General features: G+C 54.7%; 1 protein-coding gene across 8 annotated transcripts in view; it reads left to right on the top strand.

Annotated features, from left to right (window-relative positions):
- CHD6 (chromodomain helicase DNA binding protein 6) overlaps positions 1 to 23,437 on the top strand; it is a 92,335-nt gene extending 68,898 nt beyond the window's left edge. For 3 of the 8 annotated variants that reach the window (XM_051633441.1, XM_051633440.1, XM_051633438.1), the window contains 16 exons: positions 1,941 to 2,100; positions 2,478 to 2,567; positions 3,540 to 3,643; positions 4,282 to 4,411; positions 4,653 to 4,713; positions 5,355 to 5,412; positions 5,918 to 6,137; positions 8,175 to 8,383; positions 9,190 to 10,746; positions 11,313 to 11,461; positions 11,720 to 11,926; positions 12,572 to 13,018; positions 14,294 to 14,485; positions 16,749 to 16,868; positions 17,909 to 18,013; positions 19,872 to 23,437. In XM_051633441.1, the coding sequence (XP_051489401.1) occupies positions 1,941 to 2,100; positions 2,478 to 2,567; positions 3,540 to 3,643; positions 4,282 to 4,411; positions 4,653 to 4,713; positions 5,355 to 5,412; positions 5,918 to 6,137; positions 8,175 to 8,383; positions 9,190 to 10,746; positions 11,313 to 11,461; positions 11,720 to 11,926; positions 12,572 to 13,018; positions 14,294 to 14,485; positions 16,749 to 16,868; positions 17,909 to 18,013; positions 19,872 to 20,759 (4,697 nt within the window). In that variant the 3' untranslated portion in view covers positions 20,760 to 23,437. The remainder of the gene's footprint in view (positions 1 to 1,940; positions 2,101 to 2,477; positions 2,568 to 3,539; positions 3,644 to 4,281; positions 4,412 to 4,652; positions 4,714 to 5,354; positions 5,413 to 5,917; positions 6,138 to 8,174; positions 8,384 to 9,189; positions 10,747 to 11,312; positions 11,462 to 11,719; positions 11,927 to 12,571; positions 13,019 to 14,293; positions 14,486 to 16,748; positions 16,869 to 17,908; positions 18,014 to 19,871) is intronic. The other 5 variants (XM_051633437.1, XM_051633442.1, XM_051633439.1 and 2 more) reach the window with 4 other exon arrangements.
- The last annotated feature ends 4,538 nt before the right edge of the window (positions 23,438 to 27,975 follow it).

Genomic DNA, 27,975 nt, shown 5'->3' with positions numbered 1-27,975 from the left:
GGCATCCAGATCCCCACAGCTGTGTGCTACGTGGTGGGAACTTGTCATCTGTAGTGCAAAGTGAATAGTGAGGAGGCTGGGACTCTCCAGCCGGCTTTTGGCATCAGAGAGCCAAAACCTGGGGCTCCTCTTTCAAGGTGGTGGAGCACAGGGAATGGTTGTGCTGCTGTGGCGGAGCCCCAGGGGTGTGCTGCGGGGCACTTGGTGCTTAAAACCTTTTCCTTCCATCTGGAAATGACCAACTGGCCTTATAGTGTGAGCATGTCCAAGCATGTGGCCTTCAGTGGCTTTCTGGAGTTACTCCAGTCCTTTCCCACAACGTGAGCCACTCCAGCAGTGCTGCTTCCTGCCCTTGCCACACAGCCCTGCCTGGAGCAGCACCAGGACAGGACTCGAGAGCCTTGTGGGGGGCAGAGCAACAGTAAGAAGCAAATTGGCTGATATGGATGGGCTTGATTTAGATAGCGTTCATAAAGTAACAAAAAGCCACAGTTTCAGTGGAGGGTCAGGAATGCTTTAGTGCAAGAGGATCATATTTAGCAATGCATATTTAGCAATGGGAGGCAACCAGGAACTTCTCCATCAGCTCTTCAGAATGGCTTTCCCTACCTGTGAAGCCTTCATGTGGTCTTGGCCAGAGGAACAACAAAACCATCTAACCTGACCTCAGGAGCTGGAGAACTCTCCAGTGCAGAGCAGCCATGTGCATTGGAGATGGCAGTGCTGTGGCTCACCAGAGAGCTTGAGGTACCACTCATGTTTGCAGAGAGCTGACCTGGTGAGACATGGTCTGTGCCTCCCTAATGTCCAGAAAGCAACAGCAACCTCCAGCCCTTCCTACTGTGTCCTGGGGCTGTTCCTTCTAATCCTGTATCTGGCGATTGCGAGGGGCGAGCACAGCACATGGGGAGCTCAGCTCTGATCCAGCCTGGAAGAAGCCAAGCTGCTGAGGAAGCAGAATTTGCCCAGTTCATCAGGCCTATTCAGTGCTGGGGACAGGAGCTCTGGTGGCCACTGCAGCCACCTGGACTGAAACCCTTGTCCTGTCAGAGCTGCAGGCTTTATGCAGGTGTCGAGGACGCAGTGATGCTCTCTCTCCTTCCCTGGTGTTGCATGACCAGACAGATGGGACAGGACTGCTGGGACTCTTCTTTCCCCTTTCCACACATAGGCAGGAGAGCATGTCTGCAGGACCCTGCCACAGAAGCAGGTGCCCAGGGAGGCAGCTCATCCCTCTTGAAAGACTCCAAACAATAGTGACCCCACCAGGAGTTGTTTCCATGTTCTGCTGTGAACTCTCATCTTATTTCAAGGTTGAAAATGTGTTTAATTTTCAGTTCCAGCCACTGGATCTCATTTTATCTTTGTCAGCCAGGTGGGACTGCATTCCTTTTCCCTTTGGTATCTTTGCCAAGTGTAAATGCCTCCTGCAGTGATCTGGTTCCCATGCAGCCCTCCTCCTGGTGCACAGAATAGGAAACAACCCTTACAGATCACATCATCAGGATTGTCTTCTGGGCTTTGATCATTTGGGAGCCTCTTGTTTGAACTCTAGTCTCAAATCACTCTGTTGTCCCTGTAGGTGAACTTCAGGGCTGGCGGTGGTGTCTACGGCTCTAAGAGCTGTGTCCAGGACCAAGGTCCCTTCCATTCTTCTACGTGGTATTTTTATACATCAAGGGGCCTTTGGGCTCAGCACTGCACTGAGAACTCAGAGCAACTCGGTTTCAGTGGTGATCCCCAGGTTTTTCTTGGAGACGGAGGCTTCTGTGTTCTGTGTTTACCTGCAGCCAGGAGCTTGGCACAGCCTCCTCCAGCTCCCAGCTCTGCTGCCCTGCCCAGGCACTGTGGTGCCAGAGGTGCCTTGTGGCAGAGCCCAGCGGTGCCCAGGGTGCTTACTGGTGCCCACGGTGCTCACTGGCTGCCACTTGCTGTTACAGGCTTGTCAGCACCCGTGCCTAGAGGCAGGAAGGGGAAGAAGACGAAGAACCAGATGCTGCTTCCTGAGATAAAGAACGCGGACTGGCTCGCCACCTGTAACCCTGAGGTTGTCCTGCATGATGACAGCTACAAGAAGCACCTCAAGCAGCACTGCAACAAGTGAGTGCAACAGCCCAGACCAGCTCCTGGAGGCTGTAGGGAGGGTGGGAAGGAGCTGTGAAGGGCCCATAGACCATGCAGGGTCACCATGCTCTGCTGCTGTCCCACTCTGGGTGCTCTTCAGCTCAGGAGCTGTGTCCTGTGCAGCAAACCCTGGCCCCTGGGCCCAGCAGGCCTCAGGGCTGGGCACTGTCGTGTGACACCACATGGCTGGTGCCTGTCTTGCTCTGAGAAGGTGGGTCCTCCCACCTGGGGAAACACTACGTTGATCAGGTTTCCCTGTTCTGGCTGGCCCAGGGGGTGCTTAGGGCCAGGCCCTGGGGCTGGCATCTGAGCACTGCCTGCTAGCCTGCCTTCCTCTCTGCTGCCCGGGACAGGGTTCTGCTGCGGGTGCGAATGCTCTACTACCTGAAGGCTGAAGTGCTGGGGGAGGCCGCGGACAAAGCCTTCGAGGGGACCCCTGCCAGGTAGGGACCTTGCAGTGAACCCCTGCCGTGCCTCGTGGGAGGAGGTGGTGGCACCTGAGCACTGCCATGGCCATCCAGCCCAGCCACGTCTGGGATCACCACAGCTCCCTGTGCTCAGATCCCCAGGTCTTGCTCAGGCAAAACCTCACCCTTAGGCAGCAGCTGTGCCTGGGCAGGGCCCGTGGCCGTGGCAGCCCTGTTGAGGCAGCTCTGAGGCTGCAGCACCAGCCGGGGGGTGGTGAGGACACTGGGGGACACCCTGCAGGAAAATGACTCTTGAGTGCTGCCTGATCAATTGGCTTTTAATCCAAAGGGAACAGCCAGAGAGACTGTGCCGGGCTCCCGAGGCCAGGCCTCAGAGCAGAATGTGCCCTGTCACTGTCATCTGCCTGCAGGCCCTTCCCAGCTCAGAGGACAAGGCTCTGGTAATGCCATGGAGCCTGCAGCTTGCCAGCTCCTGACCCTTCTGCAGAGACTCTGCTCTCAGTGCTTCAGAGAGGAGTGTGATATGCTGAGCCTGATTTCCTAGAGCAGGGGCTGCTGCCTTCCCCGGCACAGCTCCATCAGCACAGGTCTGTGTGGAGGGGACATTGCAGCCCACCCCACCAGATGTGCGGTTCTTTTGGGGCTGGTAGGTTTGAATTGGTTTCACCCAAGAGGTGGTATTCAGATCAGGTAGAATCTCCAGTCCTCTGGTGTTGTTTGGGTGTGAGGGGAGAGGGGCTGTGCAGCTTCCCCATCTCTGGAGAAGAGGATGGGGAAGGCAGTGGGTTGTGGTGGAGCCAAAGCTCCAGCTCTTGGACCCCAGGCAGATGTGCACGTCAGGCCCTAGACCAGCCTTGCATTCATTAGCTGTCCCCAAGCCAGAGGGTGGTGGCTGCTGTTCCCTCCTGCCCCTTGCCCAGCAGTGCCCAGTGCACTCCGGTGTCTGGTGAGGCTGGGAGAGGAACATTCATACCTTGTCTGCCACAGGGAGCTGGATGTGCTGCTGCCAGACATTGACTATGTGGAGATCCCAGTGGACTGGTGGAATGCTGAAGCTGATAAATCCCTGCTCATTGGTGTCTTCAAGCATGGTGTGTACCTGGTGTGTCTGGTGGGTGCTGGTGCATGAGAGGGACCCAAGTGGAGCATCTGGCCAGAGCTCCAGCACCTGGAGGGGACATCACATGGGTGCAAGAGGGCAGAGCCATGGCTATGCACCCTACCTGCACAGGGCCGAGGCAACTCTCCCCAGTTCACTCAGGTGGTGGGGCAGGTGCCCATGGTGGCTGTAGCCAGTCTCATGGCAGACGCAGACGTGGTTTGCCAGGAGCAGGGTGCCATTGCCACAGGAGGGTGAGGAGGAAGGCACAGAGCCTCTCCTGGCATTCCCAGTCTTGTTATGAAGTCCCCCTGCAGCTTCCAAGAGCCATGGAGCTGTTTGCTCCCAGCTCCAGCCTGCAGCAGGTGCTGTGCAGCTCTGTGGGTGCTGTGCTGCCAGCCCAGGGGCTGGAAGGGGTGACCTTTGCTTTTCCTGCTGCCCAGGGGCTGCAGAGCAATTAGCGACGTTTGGGAAAGAGCCCTGAGTTCCTGGGGGTCAGAATTGCTCTCACAGCAGAGAGTGAGAGCCAGGTGGGGAGCTGTGTCTCACCGAGCAGGAGGTTCACCTGAGCTAGGCTCAGGCCTGGCTTGGTGCCCTCTGTCTCCTTCCTGAGCCCGTGGTGGTTGGCAGGTTACGAGAGGTACAACGCCATGCGGGCGGACCCGGCGCTCTGCTTTCTGGAGAAGGTGGGCATGCCTGACGAGAAGCTGCTCTCTGCCGAGCAGGGCGCCAGCGACGGGGCCCAGGATGCTGCGGAAAGGTGGGCTCAGGGGGCTGCCCGGGGGCCGTGGTGGTGGGGCAGTGCTGTGGGGGGAGCTGTGGGCAGGGAGGAGGAAGGAAGCAGATGGTGTGTCTGAGCACAGCGGGCAGGGGGAAGGCGGGAGGAGCTGGCTCCCCAGTGCCAGGCAAAGGGATGGCATGAGCACCAGTTCTCCCCTCCCTCCTGCCCACCAAGGGGGCTGTGCCACCACTACCAGGGACTAACTCACTCTCTTACCCAGGGGCAGCGTGGAAAAGGAGGAGTGTGGTGGAGAAAAGCTGGAGGGGCTGCCAAAGCAGGAGGTGAGTGGGATTCACAGTGATGTCTGCTGCTGCCCGGCCTGCTCGCCCACCCTGCTCTGCAGGCCTGGCTCTGCCAGCTCTGCTCAGGGCCCGGGGGAACCAGCACTGCCCACAACCCTGCTCTGGACTCGCTTTGCCCCACCAGGCACCCCAGGCTGTCCTCCAGCTCAGCTCCTGCTCCTGCCTTCATGTGTTTCCTGCAGCATCTGTCTCGTGGGGAGCTGAGGGTGATTGAGGGGGAACTGAAAGGGGTTGAGTGGGGACAGCCAGGAGTGCTTGGCTTCAGGAGCCACGGGGGCCCTGGCAAAGGAGTTGGGGGTGTCCCACAAGAAATGGCCCTGGAGGAGAGGGAAAGCAGTGGATGAGGCAGCACAGGAGGGTGCAGGGTTCATTGGAGCAGGGGAGGCTGTGGCATTGATGCTGTTCTGGGCAGTAGCTCTACAGCCTGTGTGTCTGCAGCAGCACAGCCCCTCTGAGCTGTCACCTCCCCTGGCCGTGCTGCTCTGGTCCCCTGTGCTGAGTGCACAGGATGTGTGGCCCTGCCTGTCCTGTCCCTGTTACCCTGCAGGGTTGGGTGGGCGGTGGGTGTGGGGGCCTCTGTTTGGGGCTGGAGATCCCTCTCTGATGGCTTCCTTCTGCAGGACGTCGCTGCTGCTGGGGTGGGTGAAGCCAGTGAGAAGCGGGACGAGGCAGCGGCAGGTGAGGCCGTGTCTCCTGCAGCGCGGTGCATGGCTTCCCAGGGGCTGCTGGGCCAGGGGACGTGCTGCTGGGCAGGGGGAACGAAGCCATGAGCCTTCCCAGAAGCCATTAGCCCACCCTTGTCCCTGCAGTTCCCTTGATGGGACAAGTGCCCAGGGTCTCTGCAGTGGGCAGTGCCGGGGGTGCCATGGACTGGCCAGCCCCATGGCTGAGCAGGGAACTGCAGTCGTCTCCCCTGCATGGCCTGGCCCAGGGCTGTCATTCCTAACCCCATCTCTTCCTTTGGGCTCTCTCAGAAGGAACCTCAGACATGGTGAGGCTGAGAGCCAGCAGCTTTTGGAGCCCCAGGGATGGTCAGCACAGCCCCCCACTCTTGACTATAGTCCCTGGTGTCCCTTGTGGGAGGGGGAAGGTGGGAAGGGGCTCTCGGAGCCAGCCAGAGGGATGTGGGAACCTGTGGCTTTGAGTGTGCATTAAATACTAATGTCCTTGCTGATGTTTGAAGCCCAGGATGGCTCCGACTCAGACAGATCCTGCTGGCCTGTCTCATCTGCCCTCACAGCCAGGCTGCGCAGGCTCGTCACCGTCTACCAGCGCTGCAACCGCAAGGAGCTGCCTCCCCGTGCCGAGATGCTGGTGCCCGGTAACCATGGATACTGGCTGCAGGACGAGATGTTCAGGAGAGCCTCTGAGATGGACTCAGTGAACAAAGAAATGCAGAAGAGGTAACACAGCAGAGGGTCCTTTCCAAAGCTGATTTAGGCCATCTGAAACCCTTGCCCTCTGGATGTGTCCAGGCAAATGTCACCACAGCCACCCGTGTGACAGAGGGACAGGGTCCTGGCAAGGCAGGGAATGCTGCTTCCAGCCACGAGCAGCCTGGTGGCTCCAGCAGCCAGACCAGCTGGGAAGCAGCCTCTACTGTAGCTCATGGGTAGCAGTGGGTGACACGGTGAAAGGAAGTGAGAGGACAGCTCTTCAGGGTCAAATCCAAGGTCCGCTGGGCCGGGGATCGCCCCCCAGCAGAGCAGGTGCTGCTGGGCAGTGCTGGGCACGTGGGGTACACTGTGGATGAGGTAGCAGGTGAGCACTGGCACAGTCCTCATGAGTGGCTTTGCCCACCCTCCTGGCTCTCAGCTGCTGCATTAGCCTCCTGCTGGTGGCCCAGTGGTGGCATGTCCTGGTTGTGGTGTGCTCCCATTTTGTTTGTGTGCCAGTCCGTGGATGGATGGTGGGACCATCCTGGCACCCTGAGCAGCTCTCTGCAGAAACCAGGGGGGCGTGCAGCAGGGTGATGCTGCCTCCATTGCTGCCAGTCCCCAGCTCTGGGATTCCTGAACCGCCAGGGTTCTCTGGGTCACCTCTCCTCAATGGCTTTGTCTCCCATGAACTTGTCCCTATTGCAGGAACCCGCATAACCACTTGGTGCTACCCTGTGCTCTCTGTTCATGATCTCCTTGCATGAAAGCTGCTCCAGTCCCACTGATCTTCCCTCACTCCTTCCTCTGGAGCTCTTCCATTTGTACCATCCCCTCCTCTTCAAGGTGGGGGCATCAGTGGCTGTGCTATGGACACCACAGCAGCCTGGTACTTCCTGCTCTATAATTATGTGGCCTTTTTTGGGGGGGGTGCCTTACACGAGTGGCCTGAGCAGTTTTGCACCAGCCTTTAATTTGAGGCCTTTCAAAAAACTACCCATTGGGCTCTTTGATTTGGATCACTGATTATTTTTTATTAACTTTCTTATTATTATCCTTTTTGGAATGAAGTATCACTGCAGAGGGCTCACAGCCTCTGGGAGCAGAGCTGGAAGTGGTCAGCTGAGGAGTGCTGTGGGTGCTGTCACCCTGTCTGCTCTCCCTGGACCTATCCCAGCTTCTTGCTGGTGCAGGCTCAGAGCTGCATTTCAGAGGAGCTGAGATTTATTTGGCTTCAAGCTTTCCTCAGCTCACCTCACTCCCCCTTCTCTGCCCTTCACCTGTGCTTGCTTTGCAGTTTGCACCCTGTTCTGTTCCCTGTGGCCTGTTTCTCTCTGCTGTTTGCCCAGGGCTGTACTTACCCAGGACACTTTTCACCATCTCTGTCCTGGATGATTCCTTTGAGTGATCCCCAGGAGGTGAAACCTCAGAGGGTCTAAGCCAGAGGGGAGATTGTGCTCTTAATAGGGCTGTGCCTGGAGCCCCTCATCAGCACAGCTGCACTCCTTCAGTAGGGAGGGGGTGACACCCACCCCCAGCACCCAGGAGCCCACAGGAGTCATCAGGGTGGATGGTGTTTGTCACTGGGACCCTTATGGCAGTGAACCCCAGTCCCAGTTTCTCTCTGGAAGGGGCTGGATGAGAGCTGTGTCTGCAGGACCTTCCTTTCTAATTCCTGGTACAGAGAGCTGGCCTTACTGTGGAGGTGATGAGACAGCTCAATGTGGCAGAAAGCGAGTAGGTGAGATGGGTTTGTGCCTCCAGGGGAGCTGCTGGAGCCTGTGCCCCTTGGCAGCACACCCAGGAGCTGCATTTACTGTTCTTTCTAACAGCCAAGAGGGTTATTTCAGCTGTGAGCCCAGAGCCAGGGGGCCTGTGGCCTTCGCTCCTCCTCACTGCACCCTGAGGCCGAGGATCTTGGGTTGTGGTGATCTCAGCAGGCTCCTCCTGGCAGCTCCCCCAAAACGGGTGGACAGTAACTAGATAGTCCTCTGCCTGGTGCCCTGCCCATGCTGGGACCAGAACATGTCTCAGTGCTGTTGACATTTTCTCCCTGTTCCACAGGTGGACCAGGAGGGAGCAGGCAGATTTCTACCGCACTGTCTCCTCCTTTGGGGTTATCTATGACCAGGAGAAAAAGATCTTTGACTGGACCCAGTTCCGAGTCATCTCTCGACTGGAGAAGAAGACAGATGAGAGCCTGGAGAAGTACTTCTACAGCTTCGTGGCCATGTGCAAGAATGTTTGTGGTCTTCCACTGTGGAAAGAAGATGGTGAGTGGAAATTGCATGGCCTATTATGGGGGTAACAATAGGTACATGTAGTCACAGGTCAGATATGGTTCCACTGCTCTTGTGAAGCAAGAGAGCAAGGGAGGAGTTTCAGGGACAGCTGGAGACAGCAGGACACCAGGCAGGCTGTGGGCTTGCAGAAACCAGCTGTGGTTTTGGCTGCCTTGTCAAAAGGCTCCCAGCTCCAGTGTGAAGGAGATGTGATCTGCTGCTTCTCTACTCCTCTCTCACATCTAGAGGTTGCTCTCTTGGATAAAATGGGCTGTGAAGTCTTGGGAGAACTCCATGAGACCTGTGAAAGCAGGGACTGGAGCCCACAGTGCTGCCAACCTTCCCACTGCGCTAGGGAGGTGGTGGATGGTGGTGATGAGGTGACAGTCTATGATTCCATGAAAAGCTGCACAAGTTGAGGGACTCCCTTACCTGAGAACCTGCTGAAGGGCTACCAAAGGCTCTGACCCCAAGGAGCTCCTTGCTGGCAGGTCCAGGTAGCTCCAGCAGTGCTGGTGCTGATGGAACAGAGCTCAAACAAGACTCTTGAAATCCTCTGCAGCTGTGGGCTGCTCCTGGTCCAGCTGCTAAAGCTGAGGGAGTTTACTCTTGTGTGTCCGTTTATTTGGTGGCAAGTGAATGGAAGGTGGTGAGACTGGGAAAAGAAGCCTCAGTGGTGGCTACAAGCCTCCTCCCACCTCACCTGCAGCCTGGGCGAGTTAAAACTCACTCGTCACTGCCCATGAGTGACCCATCAACTGTGTCATGGGGCCTTGGCTTCTCTCTTCCTGCTGTAGGTGCCCCAGACCCCGACATCTACGTGGAGCCCATCACGGAGGAACGTGCTGCCAGAACCCTTTACCGCATCGAGCTGCTGCGGAAGGTGCGCGAGCAGGTGCTGAGGTCCCCGCAGCTCCACGAGCGGCTCCAGCTGTGCCGGCCCAGCCTCTACCTGCCCGTGTGGTGGGAATGTGGGAAACACGACCGGGACCTGCTGATCGGCACCGCCAAGCACGGCCTGAACCGCACTGACTACTACATCATGAACGACCCTCAGCTGTCTTTTCTAGATGCGTACAGGAACTATGCCCAGCACAAAAGGACGGGGCTCCCAGGCCCAGACACCCTGTGCTGCCTTTACCAGACCAACTCCAAACTCTACAGCTCCCCTCTGTACAGCCAGGTGGACCAGACTTGCGAATCCCTGGAGAATGAAGCTGAGAGTCAGATCAAGCTGGAGCCCACAGACAGCACCATGGCCCAGGCTGGGGGCAGTCCAAACTGTGAGACGTTCATGTCCAAAGTTCAGGACATCATTTCCAGTAACTATGATGAGAGCTCTCTGCCCGACTCGCTGGTGTGCATGATGTACGACGAGAAGGCCTGTAACAGCGAGCAGAGCTCCCTGGCCCGGGACAGCCCGAGCTGCACAGACCTCGGGAGCAGCATTGCCAAACTCTCTGAGGGAAAGCTGGAGGGGGACGAGGATCCATCCAGCTCTGATGCAGATGCCATGAGAGAGACTCCTTTCCCTGAGGGTTTGCAGGTGGGCTGTGACCGAACGGACAGTCAGAACGAGGAAGCTGAGCCTTCACCTTCTACCCCCGAAAACAACCCTTCCCAGGGCATCCCAGCAGAGCTCTGCCAGGCTTTGCAGCAGAAGGGAGACCTGGCCAGCCCTGCACCCGTGCTGCCTGAGCATGGTGCCATGCAAGGAGTCATAAGCATGGGGCTCTACAGTCCCAGTCTTCATAACTATGAAATAAAGGTTCCTCCCGAGCAGAGGTTCATCAATCTGCTGCAGGAGAAAGGAATGGAGGTGAAATCAGGGCCAAGTCAGAGCCACAGTGAGGAAGATGAGGAGGAAGAAGAGGACGATGATAACTATGAGGCAGCAGCAGATAGTGTGGAAGGCTTGAGTGGTTCCAGGACCAGGGCTGGTTGTGACCCTGAGGCTAATGAACTAGCGGGTGAGGAGCCGAGCTCTGGCCTCCCCACACCTGAGGACACTTGCCCAGAAGATGTGAATGGCGAGAGGGAGTCCCTAGGGCTGGGGACACCCGAAGGGCTGGGGGAGCCTGGGCCAGAGGGCAGGGAGGACCACGGCCTGGATGAGGAGAGCAGCCTGCAGCACTCGCCGGGCCAGGCTCAGAGCCAGGCTTTCAGCCTGCCCACTCCCCTGCTGGAGGCCCCAGGGACACAGCCCCCCCATGGCGGAGGGGAGGCCTGGGGCCAAGGGGCTGAGGGGCAGGCAGACTGCAGAGAGACCCTGCACCCTGAGCCCCAGTGGGTGAAGCAAGAAGAGTGTGAGAACAGAGATGAGGGGGAGAAAGCCAGCAGCAGCCAGAGCCAAGGTACAGTCCCGAGAGCTCCCTCTGGCTGGCAGTCACCTGCCAGTGTGGGAGGGACCTGCTGTCCTCCCTGCAGAGCCTTAGGGCTGCTGAGCCCTGGCATGGCCTCCCCTCTGCAGGAGCTGGGGTTCCTCTAGCTGATGTGATTGGGGAACAAGGGCTTGATGGCTGCGTTTGCCAGCAGGACTGGCCAGAACCCTCTACTCTGATGCCCAGCAGCCCTTCTGCCATGGACACCCCATGGAATGCTGGACGTCCTTCCCAGCACAGGGTGCTGCCAGGCGAGCAGCTCGCTCTGGAAAGGCATGTGCCTTCCTTCTCACCCACCAGGGGTGGGGGCCACGGCCATATAAGCCCCTAACCTCAGCCCAGGGAGTGCTGGCCCTTCCTGAGCAGCGTGGGCTGCCTGCTGTGACTCAGGGCTGCTACATTTCTTGGTGGCTGGTTGGAACATGGGGCCCTTGTGGAGCCAACTGGGTGCTGGGGTGGGAGGTTGTGAGGAGTTGCACCTGCCTTGGCAGGGAGAGAATCAGGGCAATGATGGGCTCTGTTCTCTCTCACTTTCTCAGATGGTCCAGAAAAATACCTGGAAGAGGAGAGCAAGAGTTCTGCTTCTGTTCTGCCCGGGGATATCGATGACCTTCAGGATGCTCGGGCACCAACCATAGCTCAGCTACTGCAGGAAAAGACACTTTACTCCTTCTCTGAGTGGCCGAAGGTGAGTTTACAATGAACACAGTTCGTATTGCAAGTGTTAGTGCACAGGCCTGACCAGCAGTGGCTCACACAGGCCCAGCTCTCCCTCCGGGTCCTCCACACACAGCTCCCCACAGGTGCTCTCATCAGGGTGCTGTTCCCCAGCAGCCCTGTCACGGACACGCTGGCCCCAGCGCTGCGGTCACCAGGGCTGTGTCTGTAATCTGAGGTGACATACACGAGTCACTTGAGTCCCAGCACCGTCCAATTCTGTTTGCAGGACCGTGTGATCATCAACCGCATCGACAACATCTGCCACGCCATCCTGAAGGGCAAGTGGCCTTCCTCCAGCCAGCAGTTTGAGCCCCAGAGCCTGCTGGCAGCCCCAGCAGCAGCCAGCAGTGCCGGCAGCAGGAGCAGCTTTGCAGAGCCAGAAGGCCCTGAGCCCAGCTTCAATAACGGGGTGTTAATCTCACAGGTACAAAAGGTGAGGGGGCCCCCTCAGGCAGGGACAGAGGAGCATTGCCCAGGAGCACTCAGGAGTTTCCCAAGTGGAGCCTGGGCTTTCACTGCCTCCTGATGCCATTGGTGATGTGGCACATGGCTTAAGCCACTTGGTGCCCTCCACTGAGGCTCCTGGGGAGCTCCCCAGGCTCTCAGCCCCTGCCAGCCCCACTCCCCTCCTGTGGAGGCAGCTGATCTGCTGCAGCTCCACCACTCTTGCAGCTGTAGAGGGGCTTCCAGAGTCAGTACTGGAGCACCCAGCATGGTCAGGGGGAATAGGGGTGTCCCAAAGCAAAGGGTGCAGGAGAGGGCACTGCCCTGTCAATCGCCACTTCTCTGTCATCTCCTCTCACTGTTGGACACAGCAGAGACAGTAGCTGCTGGTCTGGGACCCTGGCCCGGCTGCCCAGCAGCTGGTGCAGCACTCAGGGTTCCACCACCTTGAGAGATCAAAGTGTGTCTGAGGATACTCCTACGCCATCCCCAGACAGGGAAGATGTGCCCGGGGAGAGGACATCCTCCAAGGCTCCTGCAGAGCCTGACCATGATCTGTGTTGGTTTGAAGAACTGTGGTCCCTGGGCAGTGTGCAAGCAGCCGTAACCCTCTCGGTGGCTTTGATCCACACAGGAGGGTTTCCTGACCCCTGCCTTTGCCAAGGAGGAGCGGAAGCACAGGCGGCCCTACGAGTTTGAGCTGGAGAGAGATGCCAAGCAGAGGAGCTTGGAGCAGCTGGCAGCAGCCCATGTCCATCCACCCATCGTGCTGAACGGCTGGCGCGATGCAGCGGTGGACTTGTCCAGAGCCTCTGATGGGTCCTCGGGGAACTCCTCTCCTTTCCCACTGAACACAAACCTGCCCAAACTGGGGACCGTGAACACCCTTCAGGGCTCCCTGGGCATGGACTTGTCTGGCATCCTCCAGGCAGGGTTAATCCATCCTGTCACGGGACAGATTGTGAATGGCAGCCTCCGAAGAGACGACGCTGCCATGAGGAGGAGACGGGGCAGGAGAAAAAATGTAGAGGGGATGGACCTCATCTTCTTGAAGGAGAGGCCTCTTCCAACCAGGCTGCAGGTGGGTTGATGCTTCCCCCTTTCACAAGGCCCCATGGAGTCAGCACAATTTATCTCATGGTCCAATTCTCCCCTGCCAGTTCTGCTGCCCATGACAATGCAGAACCACCTCCAGGACAGCATGGCTTGTGCTGGAGCAGGCAGGAATAGAACTACTGCAGGGAGTAAGGGAAGTTTTCCCTCTGGCTCACAGCACTTGGAGGGTTTCGAAGAAACATAGAACAGTAAAGGTTGGAAGGGACCTTAAAGATCATCAGGTTCCAACCTCCCTGCCATGAGCAGGGACACCTCCCACCAGACCAGGCTACACAAGCCTCATCCAACCCAGCCCTGAACACCTCCAGGGAGGGGGCAGCCACAACCTCCCTGGGCAACCTGTTCCAGCACCTCACTATCCTCACAGGGAAGAATTTCTTCCTGATGTCTGACCTAAATCTCCCCTCTTTCAGTTTAAAACCATCACCTCTTGTCCTATCACTGCCATTTCTGGTGAAAGCCCCTCCCCAGCTTTCCTGGAGCCCCTTCAGGCACTGGAAGGTGCTCTAAGGTCTCCCTGGAGCCTTCTCTTCTCCAGGCTGAACAGCCCCAACTCTCCCAGCCTGTCTCCAGAGCAGAGCTGCTCCAGCCCTTTGATCATCTTTGTGGCCCTTCTCTGAACCCTTTCCAACAGCTCCATATCTCTCCTGTGCTGAGGGCTCCAGAGCTGTGCACAGCACTCCAGGTGGGGTCTCACCAGAGCAGAGGGGCAGAATCCCCTCCTGGCCCTGCTGGCCACACTTCTTTTGATGCAGCCCAGGATGCAGATGGCCCTGCTAAGCATCAAAAGCAGCTGTCCCACCTCAGGGGGTGTCTAGGGTTAGAGAACAGGAGGAAGGGTCTTTGACTGCGCTGGAGCTGTGGCCAAGTGCCTGCTGCACCCTTCCTCCTACCCTGGGATCCACTCAAGGAAGAATGGGGCCCTGGGATCAAGACTGGTCCCTCTAGACCACTTTTAGGAGCAGTCTGGGGAAAGTTGGTCCTCCTGGTGATTAGGGTGTTTCCAAATGAGTTCAGAAACATCTCCCAGCTCTCTGTGCCCCCCATGCCGCGAGTGCTGGGCAATGAGTGGCAGAGTAATGTGGCAGTGGGTGGCAATTTAAGGAACTGGTGCTGGGAATATGTGGATTAATCTACATGATGGGAGCAGATGACCTGCTTGGGGAGCTCTGCCTCTCTGGGTGCACATCCATCACCTCATGTTGCTGATGGGCTCTCCCTGCTCCTCCCTGCACATCAGGACGTTCAGGAAGACCAGCCGCAGCCCCCCCAGAACAGTCCCCTCCCCGACGGGCCGGTTGCTGCTACCTCAACTCCCCAGGCTGTGCCAGGCACAGGCAGCCAAGCAGAGAAGCCTGTTCCCAACAAGAGTCTCCTCGACTGGCTCCGGCAGCAGTCCGACTACACACTCGACGTTCCCGGCTTTGGCACAGTAAGGGTGGCACGTGTGTGTGTCTGTGTGTGTCTGTGTCTGCCCTTTGTGTTGGGTTTTCTGTGGTTGCTCTTGAGCTCAGGGCTTCCACAAAGTCACAGAATCATCAAATCATCATGGCTGGAAAAGGCCTCTAAGATCACAGAGTCCCACCCTCAGCCCAGAAACACACCACACCCCCCAGAGCTTGTCCTTAGGTGCCACATCTATGTGTTTTTTTAATCCCTTCAGGGATAGTGACTCCACCACCTCCCTGGGCAGCCTGTTCCACTCCCTGACCATTATTTCAGTGAAGAAATTCTTCCTAATCTCTAGTCTGAACCTCCCCTGGCACAACCTGAGACCATTTCCTCTTGTCCTGTCATTGTTCACTTGGGAGAAAAGCCAAACTCCCACCTCCCTACAGCCTCCTTTCAGGTAGTTGTAGAGAGCAATGAGGTCTCCCCTCAGCCTCCTTTTCTTCAGACTAAACATCCTTAGTTCCTCAGCCTCTCCTAATAGACCTTATTCTCCAGACCCTTCACCAGCTTGGTTGCTCCTCTCTGGGCATGCTCCAACAATTCAATGTCCTTCTTGTAGTGAGGGGCCCAGAACTGACCCCAGAATTCAAGATGTGGCCTCGAGTGCCACAAAATGCAGCCTCTTCCAGGGCCTGAGGTATTCATCAGGCTGCTTGGGAGGTTGCTCACACGTTGCGGGGGTGGGCACAGTTCCCTGTGCAGCAGTGAAAGGTGCTTGCTGAGCTGCTTCCTCCTCCCCCGAGGTCCATTCTTCTGCTCCAGTGCCTCCATCTGCCATAATTAGTCCAATGTCCTCCAGAAGCTCAAGGAATGGGAAGAGAAATGGGAAAAGGGATTTGGGATGCTCAAGGTCTGTCTATATTGCTCCCGTTCACCTGGGGTCATTTTAGGCAGTGCTGTTGTATGAAAGAAGGTTCCAGACAAGAGGAAATCTCCAGTCTCTCAAAACTGGACAGATGTGCTGTTTGCAGCTCACAGGCTGTGGGTGTGCGGCCGTAGGCGCTGCCAGAAAGCCAAGTGGGGTGCAAAGTCTGTCTGATTCTTCTTGCCATCTCATAAGCATCCACCTCTTGGTTTCACAGGTTGGTTTGCTCCAGGTTTCAGCTTATTTAGCCTGTTAGACCATGTGGTAGGCAGAGCACAGGCTGTAAATCGGAGTAGGAAGAAATGTGGTGGCAATACATAAAGGAGTGTGCATCCTAGTCCTGGAGGATTGTGTGCCTGAGGGAGGGATTCCCTGGAGCTTGGAGTACAGGCAAGTTGTTAGTTTTGGAGCTTGTTAGAGATGACTGACAAGGAGCCCAGCATTTGCTCTGGTGGGATGGTCCTTGCTTTACAAAGCCCTGAGATCCATGCAGCTCCCTGCCAAGCCAGACTCCCAGGAGCACTGTACAAAGCCATCAGAGGTCCAGCTGGCGTGGAGGTGCCTTCCCACTCCTTCCCATCACCCTAGCCTTCCCTGGAGGCTTACTGGAACTTGTCTACTCTGGCCATGCCAGCTGATGAATCTCTTGCTTCCAGCGAGCCCCCACTGTCCTGGGCCAGCCCTGCAGGATCTCCCCTGTCAGGGCAGATATCCTCTCTCCAGGAAGGATGGATTGAAAGCTGCTTGAGGGAACTGCAGCAGCTCAGCTTGTTGAAGGACAGACCAAGCTCAGGGTCCTGTCTTTGCCTGCAGTAGTTCCTTACAATGCTTCATCCCCGCAGGCATGTTGGCGCTGGGACTCAGTGCACACAGTGGGTGGGCAACAACTCAGCTGGAACTCTGTAGTCTGTGGTCCTGGAGGACTCCTATCCCAAAGAAACATGGGGCAGCATCTCGGGGGGGGGAACAGCTGAACCAGGAGGGAAGCAAAGCCCAGATGAACTGGTGAGAAGCAGGTAGCTGTACCAGAGTGACACGAGCTGGCACATGCAGACCTGCTCTCTCTCTTTCCCAGCTGTAGTTCGTTCCCCTTTCCACACCTGTGGGAGTGGAGTGGCAGCACGTTGCAGTTATAGGATTGGAGGGGATCTAGAAAGGGCTGGAACCATCAAAGTGGGGTACACTGTATACCTACCAAACTCAATTGTGCTCATTTGGGAGCTGGCCCTGTGGCAGAGCAGCCTGTGCTGCTCCCGCGGCTCCTGCCCGAGTCTGCAGGGCCCCTCTCTCCCTCTGGGCCACTCTCCTACAGGGCTTGTAGCCGTCCAGGCTCATTAAGCCATCTAGTCTCATTAACATTGTCTTGTTTGCACTCCAGAATTTTTCAGACAAGCCTAAGCAGAGAAGGCAACGCTGCAAGGACCCCAGCAAATTGGACATTAACTCACTGACGGGAGAGGAGCGGGTGCCTGTGGTACATAAGGGTACCGGACGGCGGGTAAGCAAAGGCCTGATCTGTGCTCTGCCCTCCCTGTCTTGAGGTGCTTAGCAGACCCTGAGCTCCCCCAGAGGGAGTAAAAATCCAGAGAAGCCTATAGATGGGACAAAAGTCTGGAACACGTCCCTGGGCTACTATCCTGTGATACTTATTTTTGCCCAAGGGGACACAGTCCTGCAAAATAAGTGACTTTCTCTGTGGAGTAAGGACAGTATGAGTGTTCCCCCTTGCTGGGGTACACAGACCATGCAATGGCAAAGGGATTCAGCCTTTGGCTTTAAAGCCACCATCAATACAACCCTGGCTGGTGCTTCCTGTTCTGGATTTGATTGTTTCCCTTGAATTCATTACAATATGCCAGAGACTGTAATATTGCCATGCAAATATCTTTGCTTTGTTCCTTAGGAGGTGCTGGTAGAGCATCCCCATCCCCATCCAGGTGCTGGGAAGTGGAGGGTTTGAAGGGCTTTTTCTTGCTTACTGAGCAAGGAGCATGGATTTATTGGTCTGCAGTTTAGCCTCCAAGGGCACTGATGTTCACCTCTCTGAATGAGAAGGGATGTTCAGGATACTTTATACCCAGATTGAGATCTTAAACACACCCAGGACAGCACTAGGTCAGAAAGTGATGTGAGCACCTTCTAAAACCAAGAACTAAAGGGTGAGGCAGAAAGAGGCTGTTTCAGCCACATCTGTGTTTCCCTCTGTTACACTCACAATGGCCATTGGAGACCTGGGTGAATTGGTGGGTTTGTCTGGCTCTGAGCATGGCTTTTATAGAAGCTCTGTCCCCATTCCTTGTCCTTGGGGAGGGCAATGGGAAGGGCCACAGCAGCTGAACTTGCCTTTTCTCCCTGAACTGTGTGTCTGGAGGCAGCAGCCAGATACTGAGTCCTGCAAATGTGTAGCAAGGGAAGAGTCTCTGCCCCAGCCAAATGGCAACCCAAAGGAAGGAGCTAAGGGAAGGGTAATGGTATTTCTTGTATTATTTTACATAACTCTTTCTGCAATAGAGGTCATCCTTCTGCTGTGTTTTATAGTTAGGGGGAGCCACAGCACCAGCATTGAAGGAATTGCCAAGGTGGCTTGATGCAAACTTGGAGTATGCTGTTGCAGCTGACTGGGCTGACATTGTTAAGCTTTCAGTAAGTTAGAGCTTTTGGAGAAATCTGTATCATGTCATCTTTTCTTTCCTCTCCCCATCCCCACAACCTTTCTCCAGTGAGGAAACGGGAGCTGGGAGGCAGGAGCTGAGCTGTGGGAGGGGATGGCTGCAGGGCCAGCAGCACCGGGAGCGCTCCCCTGGCAGAGGGTCAGTGCCCTGGGAACAGGGCTCAGCAGCTCAGGGTGACTGTCCAGGAAGCCTTGGGATGCTTAGAAATAGCAGGGGCAAGAGAAGGACCCTGGGAGCAGTAATCCTCCTGGGGTGCTGGATGGCAGGGAGTGGACAGAACACATTGTCATGGGTCAAATTTTCAAACATACCCTTGGCTGAGGCTTTTCATCAGCTCCTGCAAACTCTGCCTGTGCAGCCCTGGGCCTGCTCAAGGCTCTGCAGGTCCCCAAGCCTGAAGGCTCAGACATGGGCAGGGAGAAGGGCAGGAGGGGGCCAAGCTGTGTTCATTCATCCTGTTCATCACACAGAGCCTGTGGGGGAGGACCAGCTCTGCCCTCTGGCTCATGGGTGCTGTGTCCGTCCTGCCGCCTCATCCAGGCTTCTCCCTGCGGTCCCTCTGCTCCCTGGTTTTGTGGCTGCACTGGTTTGGGTGACACCCCTGCAGGGGGCTGGAGGGGAAATCAATTGGCTTAGAGGTTTGTACTGCTCTCAAATTTGCTCTTAATTAGCACTGGAGCTTTGGCATGGTGTGTCCCACTCCCCAGTAAATGGCTCCATGTCCAGGCTGGCGCCAGTGCCCGCAGGCAGCACCTGCAGCTCCTTCTTGGTTTGCAGGGGACAGTGGTGGGAACAGCTGTGTCCTTTGCCACCACCCTGGGCACCCGCTCACCCGCCTGCTCCCATGGCCCTGTGCCCCTTTGCACTCCCAAGCCCCATCAGCACTTTGCCCCCAGTGAGTGCACGTCTGTCCTGGCACATCCATTCTTAGGGACCTCCGGCTGCTCCGGGCACATGGGCAGGTGGGGCTGTTCCCCTGCGGAGCCCTGGTGCAGCCGTGGTCCCATGCAGGTTTTCCCGTGTGCTGGTGGCAGGAGAGCAGAAGCTTCTCCCTCTTGGGGCAGTAGCTGTGCTGTGCAGGCTGCCAGGGTCAGTTGATTCAAGCTTCTGCACTGCAGGTGTCAATGGGAAATACTTTTCCTACCTAAATCTGTTATTGGAGATGTTCAAAGAGTGGTGATACTGAAATTGGAAGGAGCCACCAAGCGAGAAATGTTTAAGTGTCTTTGATGAGGATGCTGAAAAATGGGAGTTTAAAACTGTGCTCTGGGTCCCCCTGCACTTCTCTGTGTAACCAGACAGTCTGCCCAGTTGTGGCTGCTGGGTTTTGGTCCCATATCTGAATGCTCAGAAGAACCTTCCTGGTGTCTCAGCAAAGCTCTAGCTGGGAGCTCCTCAGACAGCACGTCCACTCTCCATGCGTCATCCCATGCAGATTTGCCTTCCTGCAGAGCTTTGAAAGTTCAGCCCTTGATCTTTCCCCTGTTGCTGAAGCTATGATTGAAGCTGGGAGGGAGCTAAGCTGGTGCCTGGCAGTGCTTCTGTTGTGAGCAGCCAGTGCTGAGGGCTTGGGTGAAAATGTGCTTCCTCCTTTCCTCCCTGGGCACTTGGACGCTGCAACATCCCACCAGGGCAGAGCGAGGGGGTTTTGCATTGGGCAGCATCCTTTGGGGAAAAGTTGTGCCTACCTGTCAAACTCCATATCATGTAAGCCAGTATTTCTGTGCTGACACCATCTGGGCTGCAGATGCGAGCGCAGAAAAAGCCAGATCTCCTTTGATGCAGCAATAACTGTCAGGCCTTTTCTGTTGTGTGTGTTTTGTTTTCAGGGCTACCTGCCAGAAAGCAAATTCAATCGCATCCTCACGGAGCCGGTGCTGCGGGACGTGGGGCCCCGCCGGAGGGGGAGAAGGCCCCGAAGTGAACTCATCAAAGGCCCTGGTGTTGTAGCAGATTCTTCTTCTGGAATGGGACCATTGTTCATGAACGGACTGATTGCTGGGATGGATCTGGTAGGAATTCAGAACATGAGAAACATGCAAGGGATCCCCCTGACTGGGCTGGTTGGGTTTCCTGCTGGGTTTGCAGCAGTGCCCGCCGGCGAGGATGTGAAAAGCACCCTGAGTATGTTGCCCATGATGCTGCCAGGCATGGCCACTGTACCACAGATGTTTGGCGTTGGGGGGCTGCTCAACCCTCCCATGGCAACGACTTGTGCTGCGACTGCCGCGACTTCGTTAACGAGCACGAAAAGTGGTGCAGCCAGTGCAGAGAAAGCTACTGAGGAGAAGCAGAGCAGCCAGGAGGTGAAAAAAGAAACTCTCTCTGAAGACAAGCCTGGTCCTAGTTCGTTTTCTAATCAGACAGAATCCGCAATAACTACCAGTAGTCCTGTAGCTTTTAACCCGTTTCTTATCCCAGGGATGTCTCCTGGACTGATCTATCCCTCCATGTTCCTCTCCCCTGGCATCGGCATGGCGCTGCCCGGCATGCAGCAGGGCAGGCACTCGGAGGCAGCCACCCTGGAAAGCCAGAAGCGGAAGAGAAAGAAAGCGAAGGGGGAATCAGCCAACCCGGAGCCAGAAACTGTCTCTCCGCCTGAGAAAGAAGCCGCGAACAGTCAAAACTGTGCGGAGCAAAGGGCGCCTCCGCCGGCGGAGAAGGAGCAGGACGGGCCCGCGGAGGAGGAGCGCGAGGCCGCTCGTGATACCCATTAGAACTTTTGTTTCCTTGAAAAACAAACAAACACACAAAAAGATGGTGGCTTGTGAGTTTCTTATCCCATAAACTCTTTGTTACTTACCCTCCCGCCCCGCTCCGCCTTCATAAACCTGTGTTTCCATGAGAAATATTATCTACCTAATTCCCTGTCAGAAAAAAAAAAACTCTGGTGACATACTACATGTTGATAGTTGCAGGGTCTTGCCACTTTATTAGATAAACAGTGTTGTCTAGCTAGTATGGGAGGCACCGAATTCTTCTTCTGTTTTTCCAGTCGTTCATCCCAGCCGACGATAGCAAATCCAGTACTCGGTCACCCCCCCAAATTGCTCACTCCTTTGAGAAGAAAAAGCAGCAAAAACAAACCAAACAAAGAGCAAAAGCAAAGTCTTTACCTCTTGGTCTACACACAGACAAGGGTATTTCTGTCTGCAGCGACACTGAGTGAAAAAGCCTGTATTTGGGGGTAAAAAGCACAGCTATAGTAAGTGCTAATGTGTATTTTTGATTTAAAGTATTTCCCTATTTTATCATGGTTACTAGAATAGTAGTATAGACAGAAGTATATAACTAATGATTGAAAATGCATATATTCATTTCTTTGAAAGGCAAAAGCATAACTGGTAGTGATATAATTTCTTTATCACCCCCACCTCAAAAGTTTGGAGACAAACTGCAGCGAGTGAAAATATGACGTAGACATTCTTTTGTATTTTTTTAAAACCAAAGTTTGGTTTTATGTTAAGTGGAGTTTAGTTGCCCTTTCCTCAATAGTTACCAGAACTTTTCAGCTTGAGCTGGAAAGGTTTTGCACATCTTGCATGACTTTTTTGGGATTACTGTACCTGTAGCTACCAGCTTCTTCCTCATTCTGCTAGTCTTCAGTTCTCCTCTATGGCGTTAGTTCTCATCTATGGCATTAAAAGTGCTGTAAAGGTTGTTGTTGGTTTTTTTTTTTCCAGCCATGAACAGGCCACACTGATTTTAATGCTTTTACTTGAACACTGAGGCTTTTTGAGTTTTTATATTTTCCACTCCTTGCCCCAGAAGCAATGTCCTTTCAGCAAACAAGGAAAAGGCTGAAGGCCAGCTTTCCTCTTTTGGGAGTCCTCTGAGAAGGACTGCAGAGACTTTCAGAGCTTGAGATTCTTCTTTTCTAGCATTAGACTGTGAAGAGATGACCTTGGCTTCTTCTTTCCATTCCGTTTGCTGTTGAACAGTATTTCTGAGTCCCCTCCCATTGGCAAATGATCTCGACGTCTGCATTTTAAACGGACAGGTTTTAACGCCAGCGCCCGCAGCTCTGGGCACTGAGACTCCTCCACAGGCAACTCTTCTGATTTCTCCTTCCCCTCACTCCTCGTTAAATTTTTCTTTCACTTGGGCTTGTTCTTATTTGCAGCTCATGGTTTGTGACTTGAAATAAACCCACGGTGGTGCAGCAGTGAGACAGAAGGCAGGCTGGTGAGGGAGTTGGGAGCGTGCTAGTCATCGGTTTCACATTTTGGTTGTCACAATTTACTGTATTTTTTACTTATTTTCTGTTACAGTTTTTGCTAATTTATCAGATGGTCCAAATGTTTTGACATAACTATTGCAGTTTGCATTATTTATTTATGATGCTTTTTGTCATTGTCTTTTATACATTTGGGATTATAAATTATGTACATGTTTCAATTAGCATCTCAAAGAAGTCTGTTACCCATGGTCTGAACAGCATTTGGTTTCTATTTTCACGGAATTGATTCCCACTTTACTGGATTGGATGGTTTGTTTGTTTGTTTTAAGTATGTAACCAATCATCATGCAAACCCTCCCCCTCCCCCCGATAATTAAATGTGTTCTATTTAATAACATCCTTGTAGCATAGATACTGTATCACTAGCAACAGATTTCTTAGAAATGCTGCTATCTCTATTTAACTAACATTTTGTTCGGTTTTGCCTCCAGTGGAAGCAGAAAGGGTTTTTGCAGCTGTTAAATCCAAAATCAATATAATTTATTTATGTAAAGAAAAAAAAAAAAAAAGAATCACGATTGATATATTTTTGAACCTTTTAAGTACTAACTTTCTTTTTATTCAGTAGAAGAACATGTACTTGCCCTAAATCCTGAAAATACAAATGCTATAAAACTTCATATATCTTCAAAGCCTTACTGTGAATGGATACAGAAATCTCTTCAGAGTCCATTTCTTGTTATGGGATGGTTTTTCCAGGGTTACACATGTAAGGAACAGGGTTTAAAGTGAAATTTGTTTAATTAGCCAGCATGCTCTATACCTTGTTCTTCCTTATCAGACATGTATGCTACGTCTCTGGGTGTTTAGGCTTCTCTTTGACTGCTACTTTGTGACCCTTTTGCAACCCGATATACTCTGTAGATTATTTACACTGTAAGGCATAAATGGCTTCTTATTTTCCATCATATCCAAAACAAACGCCAAATTTTCACTGGTTTTCATGGCTACTCACACAAACATACATTCTTCACCAAATGTGCTAACAAAATAAACTGTCTGTGCTCTTGAACATGGATAAAAAGAAAAAGATATAAAAGTCAGATTTTTATTTTTTTAATTTAGTGACTAGATGATGCTTATCTTTCAGACTTGGCAGAGCCTTGCTACAGATGTATATAATTTTTTTCAGCAAATATATGTGAATGTTTAATTCACCTGACTCAGTGAGAAACGTTACTTGCCTTTTTCTCAGCACAAATCCATTGAGGAGCTGCCAAACCCAGCTGACCTCTCCCACCTTCAGGGTTGCTCCTTGTGCACAGTCAGATGTGCAGGAGGCTGGGCAAGGGCTGCTTGCAGCTGTCACCGGTTTGTCACCAGTTTGTCACCATCTTGTCCTGCCACCAGAGCAGGTGAGCGGGGTAACCCTTCCACTGGTGCCGTGGCCTTAACTCACCCTGCTGTGGGGGTTAACTCACTGTGCTCTGTGGGTTAGCACACCCTGCTGTTTGGGTTAACATGGTGTGCTGGATGGGTTAACTTGCCATGCCCTGTGGGTTAACTTACCTTTCCACACAGGTTGCAAGGTGACTGCAGCAGCCCGAGCTCCTCAGCCAGTTTGAGCACACAATGGTGCTCAGGGGCTTTGCCCACCTGCTTCATCTGGAGGGTGGGCAGAAGCCCCCAGACCAGTCATGAGACCCCCCCATTCCAGTTCCAGCACTTAACACAACACCTCCCAACTGTGGAGATGTTTGTTTGGTTCCTCTTCCTGAGCTCTTCAGCATCTCCATCTAAGCCTTGTAAAACACTCACAGATGCCAAATGAATCCTTGCCAAAATCCCTCAGGCATTAAAAAGCAGGTATGAATTCAGTTTTTCAGGGGGGTAAACAGGTGCTCAGCAAAAACTTGTTTCTTTAAGGTCCAGGAACAAAGGCACAGAGTAAACCAAGAGGTTTTGCTTGCTCCCCCTGCCCTTCATAAACACCTTGTCCAGGCATTTTGTTCCTGTCTTTATTCTGGGGGGAGAAGTAGGAAAGCACCAGGGAAAAGAGGCATCAGATACCACTTGGACAGAGGAGGTAAAACAATGGGATGAACTCTGAATTTCCCGTTCCTGAGTCTGACTGTGGATTCTGGCTCAGCACACTGCAGCTTTCCCCCCCAGCATGGCTAGTGCAGAAGGTTTGCTGGAGGGATGTGCAGGGAGCAGCAGCCCCAGGCACGGGAAGGGGCACTGGTGCTGGTGCCAGGCTCTGGAGGTGGTGACTCCTCCTCAGGTGTGCCCGTCACCTGCAGCAACCCAGTGGAGGTGGTTGTGGAGGACAGGGCACAGACCAGCACAGCTCACTTCACCTTGCATTTTGCAGGATACAGGGGCCCTTTCCCAGAGCTAGGGGAGTAAAACACCCTGCAGCTCATCTCTGCACTCCTGTCCCTGCCTGATTGATATCTGACAGGACACAGAATGGAAAAGCATAATCACACGTTTAGATGGGATCTTTCATCCTTGGAGTTGTTCAGCCTGGAGAAGAGAAGGTTCCAGGGAGAACTTAAGAGTATTAAGAGCATACCTGAAGGGGCTCCAGGAAAGCTGGGGAGGGACTTTGGACAAGGGCAGGGAGAGAGAGGACAAGGGGGAAGAGGGGAGATTTAGGTGAGACATTAGGAGAAAATGGGAAATGCTGGAACAGGTTACCTAGGGAAGCTGTGGCTGCCCCATCCCTGGCAGTGTTGAAGGGCAGGTTGCATGGGGCTTGGAGCAGCCTGGTCTGGTGGGAGGTGTCCCTGCCCATGCAGGGGGGTTGAAACTGGATGATCTTCAATGCCCCTCCAAGCCAAACCAGTCTGGGCTTCTATGATTCTTTATGGTCACAAAGATGTTATTAAAGATCTCTCAGCAGTGAACTGTGGCTGAGTGTTACCTGCCCTAGCCTAAGCTCTGGTGTTTTGACAAAGTCACAGACAAGGATTTCAGGTCCAAAATCTTGGCAGTGAGCAGAGGGCAACTTCTCTAATGACATTTGGTTTGTACTGAATAAAACTTGACCTTTTCGGTGCATTTGTATTTTCCACCTCTTCAGGTGCTACTTCATCCCCAGGACTCTGGGGCATGGGCTGAGTCAGAAGAGACCAGAAATTCTCATCACTTCTTACACCTTTAAAGCACTATTGAGCGCTCACTGAGCAGGCAGAAGCACCATTTGTGGGCCCATTGTTCCTGGCACCAGCTGTGCCGGCGCTTGGCAGCTCCTCAAGATCCGTGGTAAGAGAAACCCAGCATCTCTTCATTCCCTTCCCAGCTGCACAACCTGCCATTTACTGCTTCTGTTACAGCTGGAAGCATCATCCTTGGCCTCCTGTGAGGAAAAGCCTTTCAGCCTGGAGGAGAGGAGGGGAATCTCATCAGCACTTATAAATACCTACGGGGATGTCAGGACCAGACTCTTTTCAGCAGTGTCCAGTGACAGGACAAGGGGCAATGGGCACAAACTGGAGCACAGGATATTCAAGATAAACATAAGGAAAAACTACTGTGAGGGGAGCAGAGCCCTGGGACAGGCTGCCCAGGGAGGCTGTGGAGTCTCCTTCTCTGGAGACACCCCAAACCCATCTGGACGTGTTCCTGTGGGATCTGCTGTAGGTGACCTTGCTCTGGCAGGGGTTGGACTAGATGATCTCCAAAGATCCCTTCCAACCCTGATGACTCTGCAATGGTGATTCCTGTCGGGGCTTTCAGAGTGTTTGCAGCTTCAGGGTGCATCCAGGGGGGGCTCGAGGCCATGAGAGCTGTGCTGAGGCAGCACTAATTCCTGGAGAACGCAGGTTTCAGCTCAAAAGGCATAAAAAAAAAGGCATAAAATGAGCTCCAGCCCAGCAGAAACTCAGCCCCACTCCCCTGTCTCACCTCGTCTGCCCTCTGGAGTGTTGTTAAGGAGAGGAACAGCTCTGTTCAGCCCTGTTACCTGGCTCCTCTTTGCCAGCAGTCCCCGTGCAGTCGGGACCTTACTGGTTTAACCTGGAATTCAACCCCAGCACCAACAGGGGCCTTGAAGGAGCAGCAGCAGCTCCCGGGAGCCAGAGGGCAGGAGCGGCAGGAGCTGCTCTGCGGCACCTGCTCATCACTCGCAGCTCCTGCCCAGCACGTTTTTCAGCTGGACGTGTTTGTAGCAAAAGGAGACACTTTACAGAAATTGCCTGTACCATTTAGAAAGACCATTTTTTAACGGAAAGCCACACAGTGACTATTTTTTTTTTTTTCCCAGGAACAGGGCACAGATTTCTAATAGAGCAACAGATGCACAAAAAGCAAAGCTCAGGCCCCTCTGAAGGAATTAAATGTGTTTCCTGGCTTTTCACAGCTGTCAGGTTTTTTTGCTCCTGCAGTAGGTGTTTTTTACAAACACGTCACTGTGGGGTTGGTTTAAAGCTGGCTTTTTAGGGGAAGTACCATTTTGGAAAGCACTGAGCTGGTTCTGGGCGAGGGACTGGGTCCACCAGCCCGTGACTTCCCACTGGTGGTCCCTGGGCTTTGAGAGTGAAGATTTGAAAATAAAATATCCAGCATGTTTGTGTAGGGCCATAACCTGGGGCAGGTCAGAGGCTGCTGGGTGGGCAGGGGACAGCAAGGCTGTGCTCTTAAGGGGGCCTGTGAGGGAGCTGGTGAGGGGCTTTATAGGATGTTGGGTAGTGGTAGGACTAAAGGGAATGGATCTAAACTGGAAGTGGGTAGATTCAGATTAGATGTTAGGAAGTTCTTCACCATGAGGGTGGTGAGACCCTGGCCCAGGTTGCCCAGGGAAGCTGTGGCTGCCCCATCCCTGGCAGTGTTGAAGGGCAGGTTGGATGGGGCTTGGAGCAACCTGGGCTGGTGGGAGGTGTCCCTGCCCGTGCAGGGGGGTGGGACTGGATGATCTCTAAGGTCCCTTCCAACCCTAACAAGTCTATGATTCCATGTGTTCCTGCCCCCAAGCTCGCTCCACCCTCCCAGGTACCGGTGAGCGGGGCCGGGGTTCTGTCCAACAGGCGCCGCGGCAGCCGCGGCCGGGCCGGACACGACCCGTAGGACGGCGGGTTCAGGTCTCCCGCAACGTTCCGTGGGGGGGAACCACATCCCCGCTCTCCGCGCGGCCGCTCCCGGGACCTGCCCCTCCCGCAGGGCCGGACACGGGCGGGACGGGCCCGGGCGCTCGGACCCGCCGTCTCGTAACCCCCGGAGCACCGCGGCAGGGCCACGGGGCGGGCCCGCGCATCCCGCGCATCCCGCACATCCCGCGCATCCCGCGCATCCCGCACATCCCGCGCATCCCGCGCATCCCGCGCATCCCGCACATCCCGCGCATCCCGCACATCCCGCACATCCCGCACATCCCGCCCATCCCTCAGCTTCCGCACATCCCTCAGATCCCGCCCATCCCGCAGATCCCTCAGATCTCGCACATCCCGCACATCCCTCAGATCCCGCACATCCCGCACATCCCGCACATCCCGCACATCCCGCACATCCCTCAGCTCCCGCACATCCCGCCCATCCCGCACATCCCGCACATCCCTCAGCTCCCGCCCATCCCGCCCATCCCGGCTGCGGGATCGATCCCGAGGCCCCCGCGGGAGGAGCGCCCGACCACGCCCCCTCATGGCCACGCCCCCTCATGGCCATGCCCCCTCCCGGCCACGCCCCCTCTCCGCACCGGAAGGGGCGGGCTCACTTCCGGCGCTCCCGTTTTGGCGCGCGGCGCGGCCCGGCCG

Source organism: Apus apus, chromosome 15 (genome assembly GCF_020740795.1).
Source record: "Apus apus isolate bApuApu2 chromosome 15, bApuApu2.pri.cur, whole genome shotgun sequence".
Lineage (NCBI taxonomy): Eukaryota > Metazoa > Chordata > Aves > Apodiformes > Apodidae > Apus > Apus apus.
This window is presented reverse-complemented; position numbering and strand designations above follow the sequence as displayed.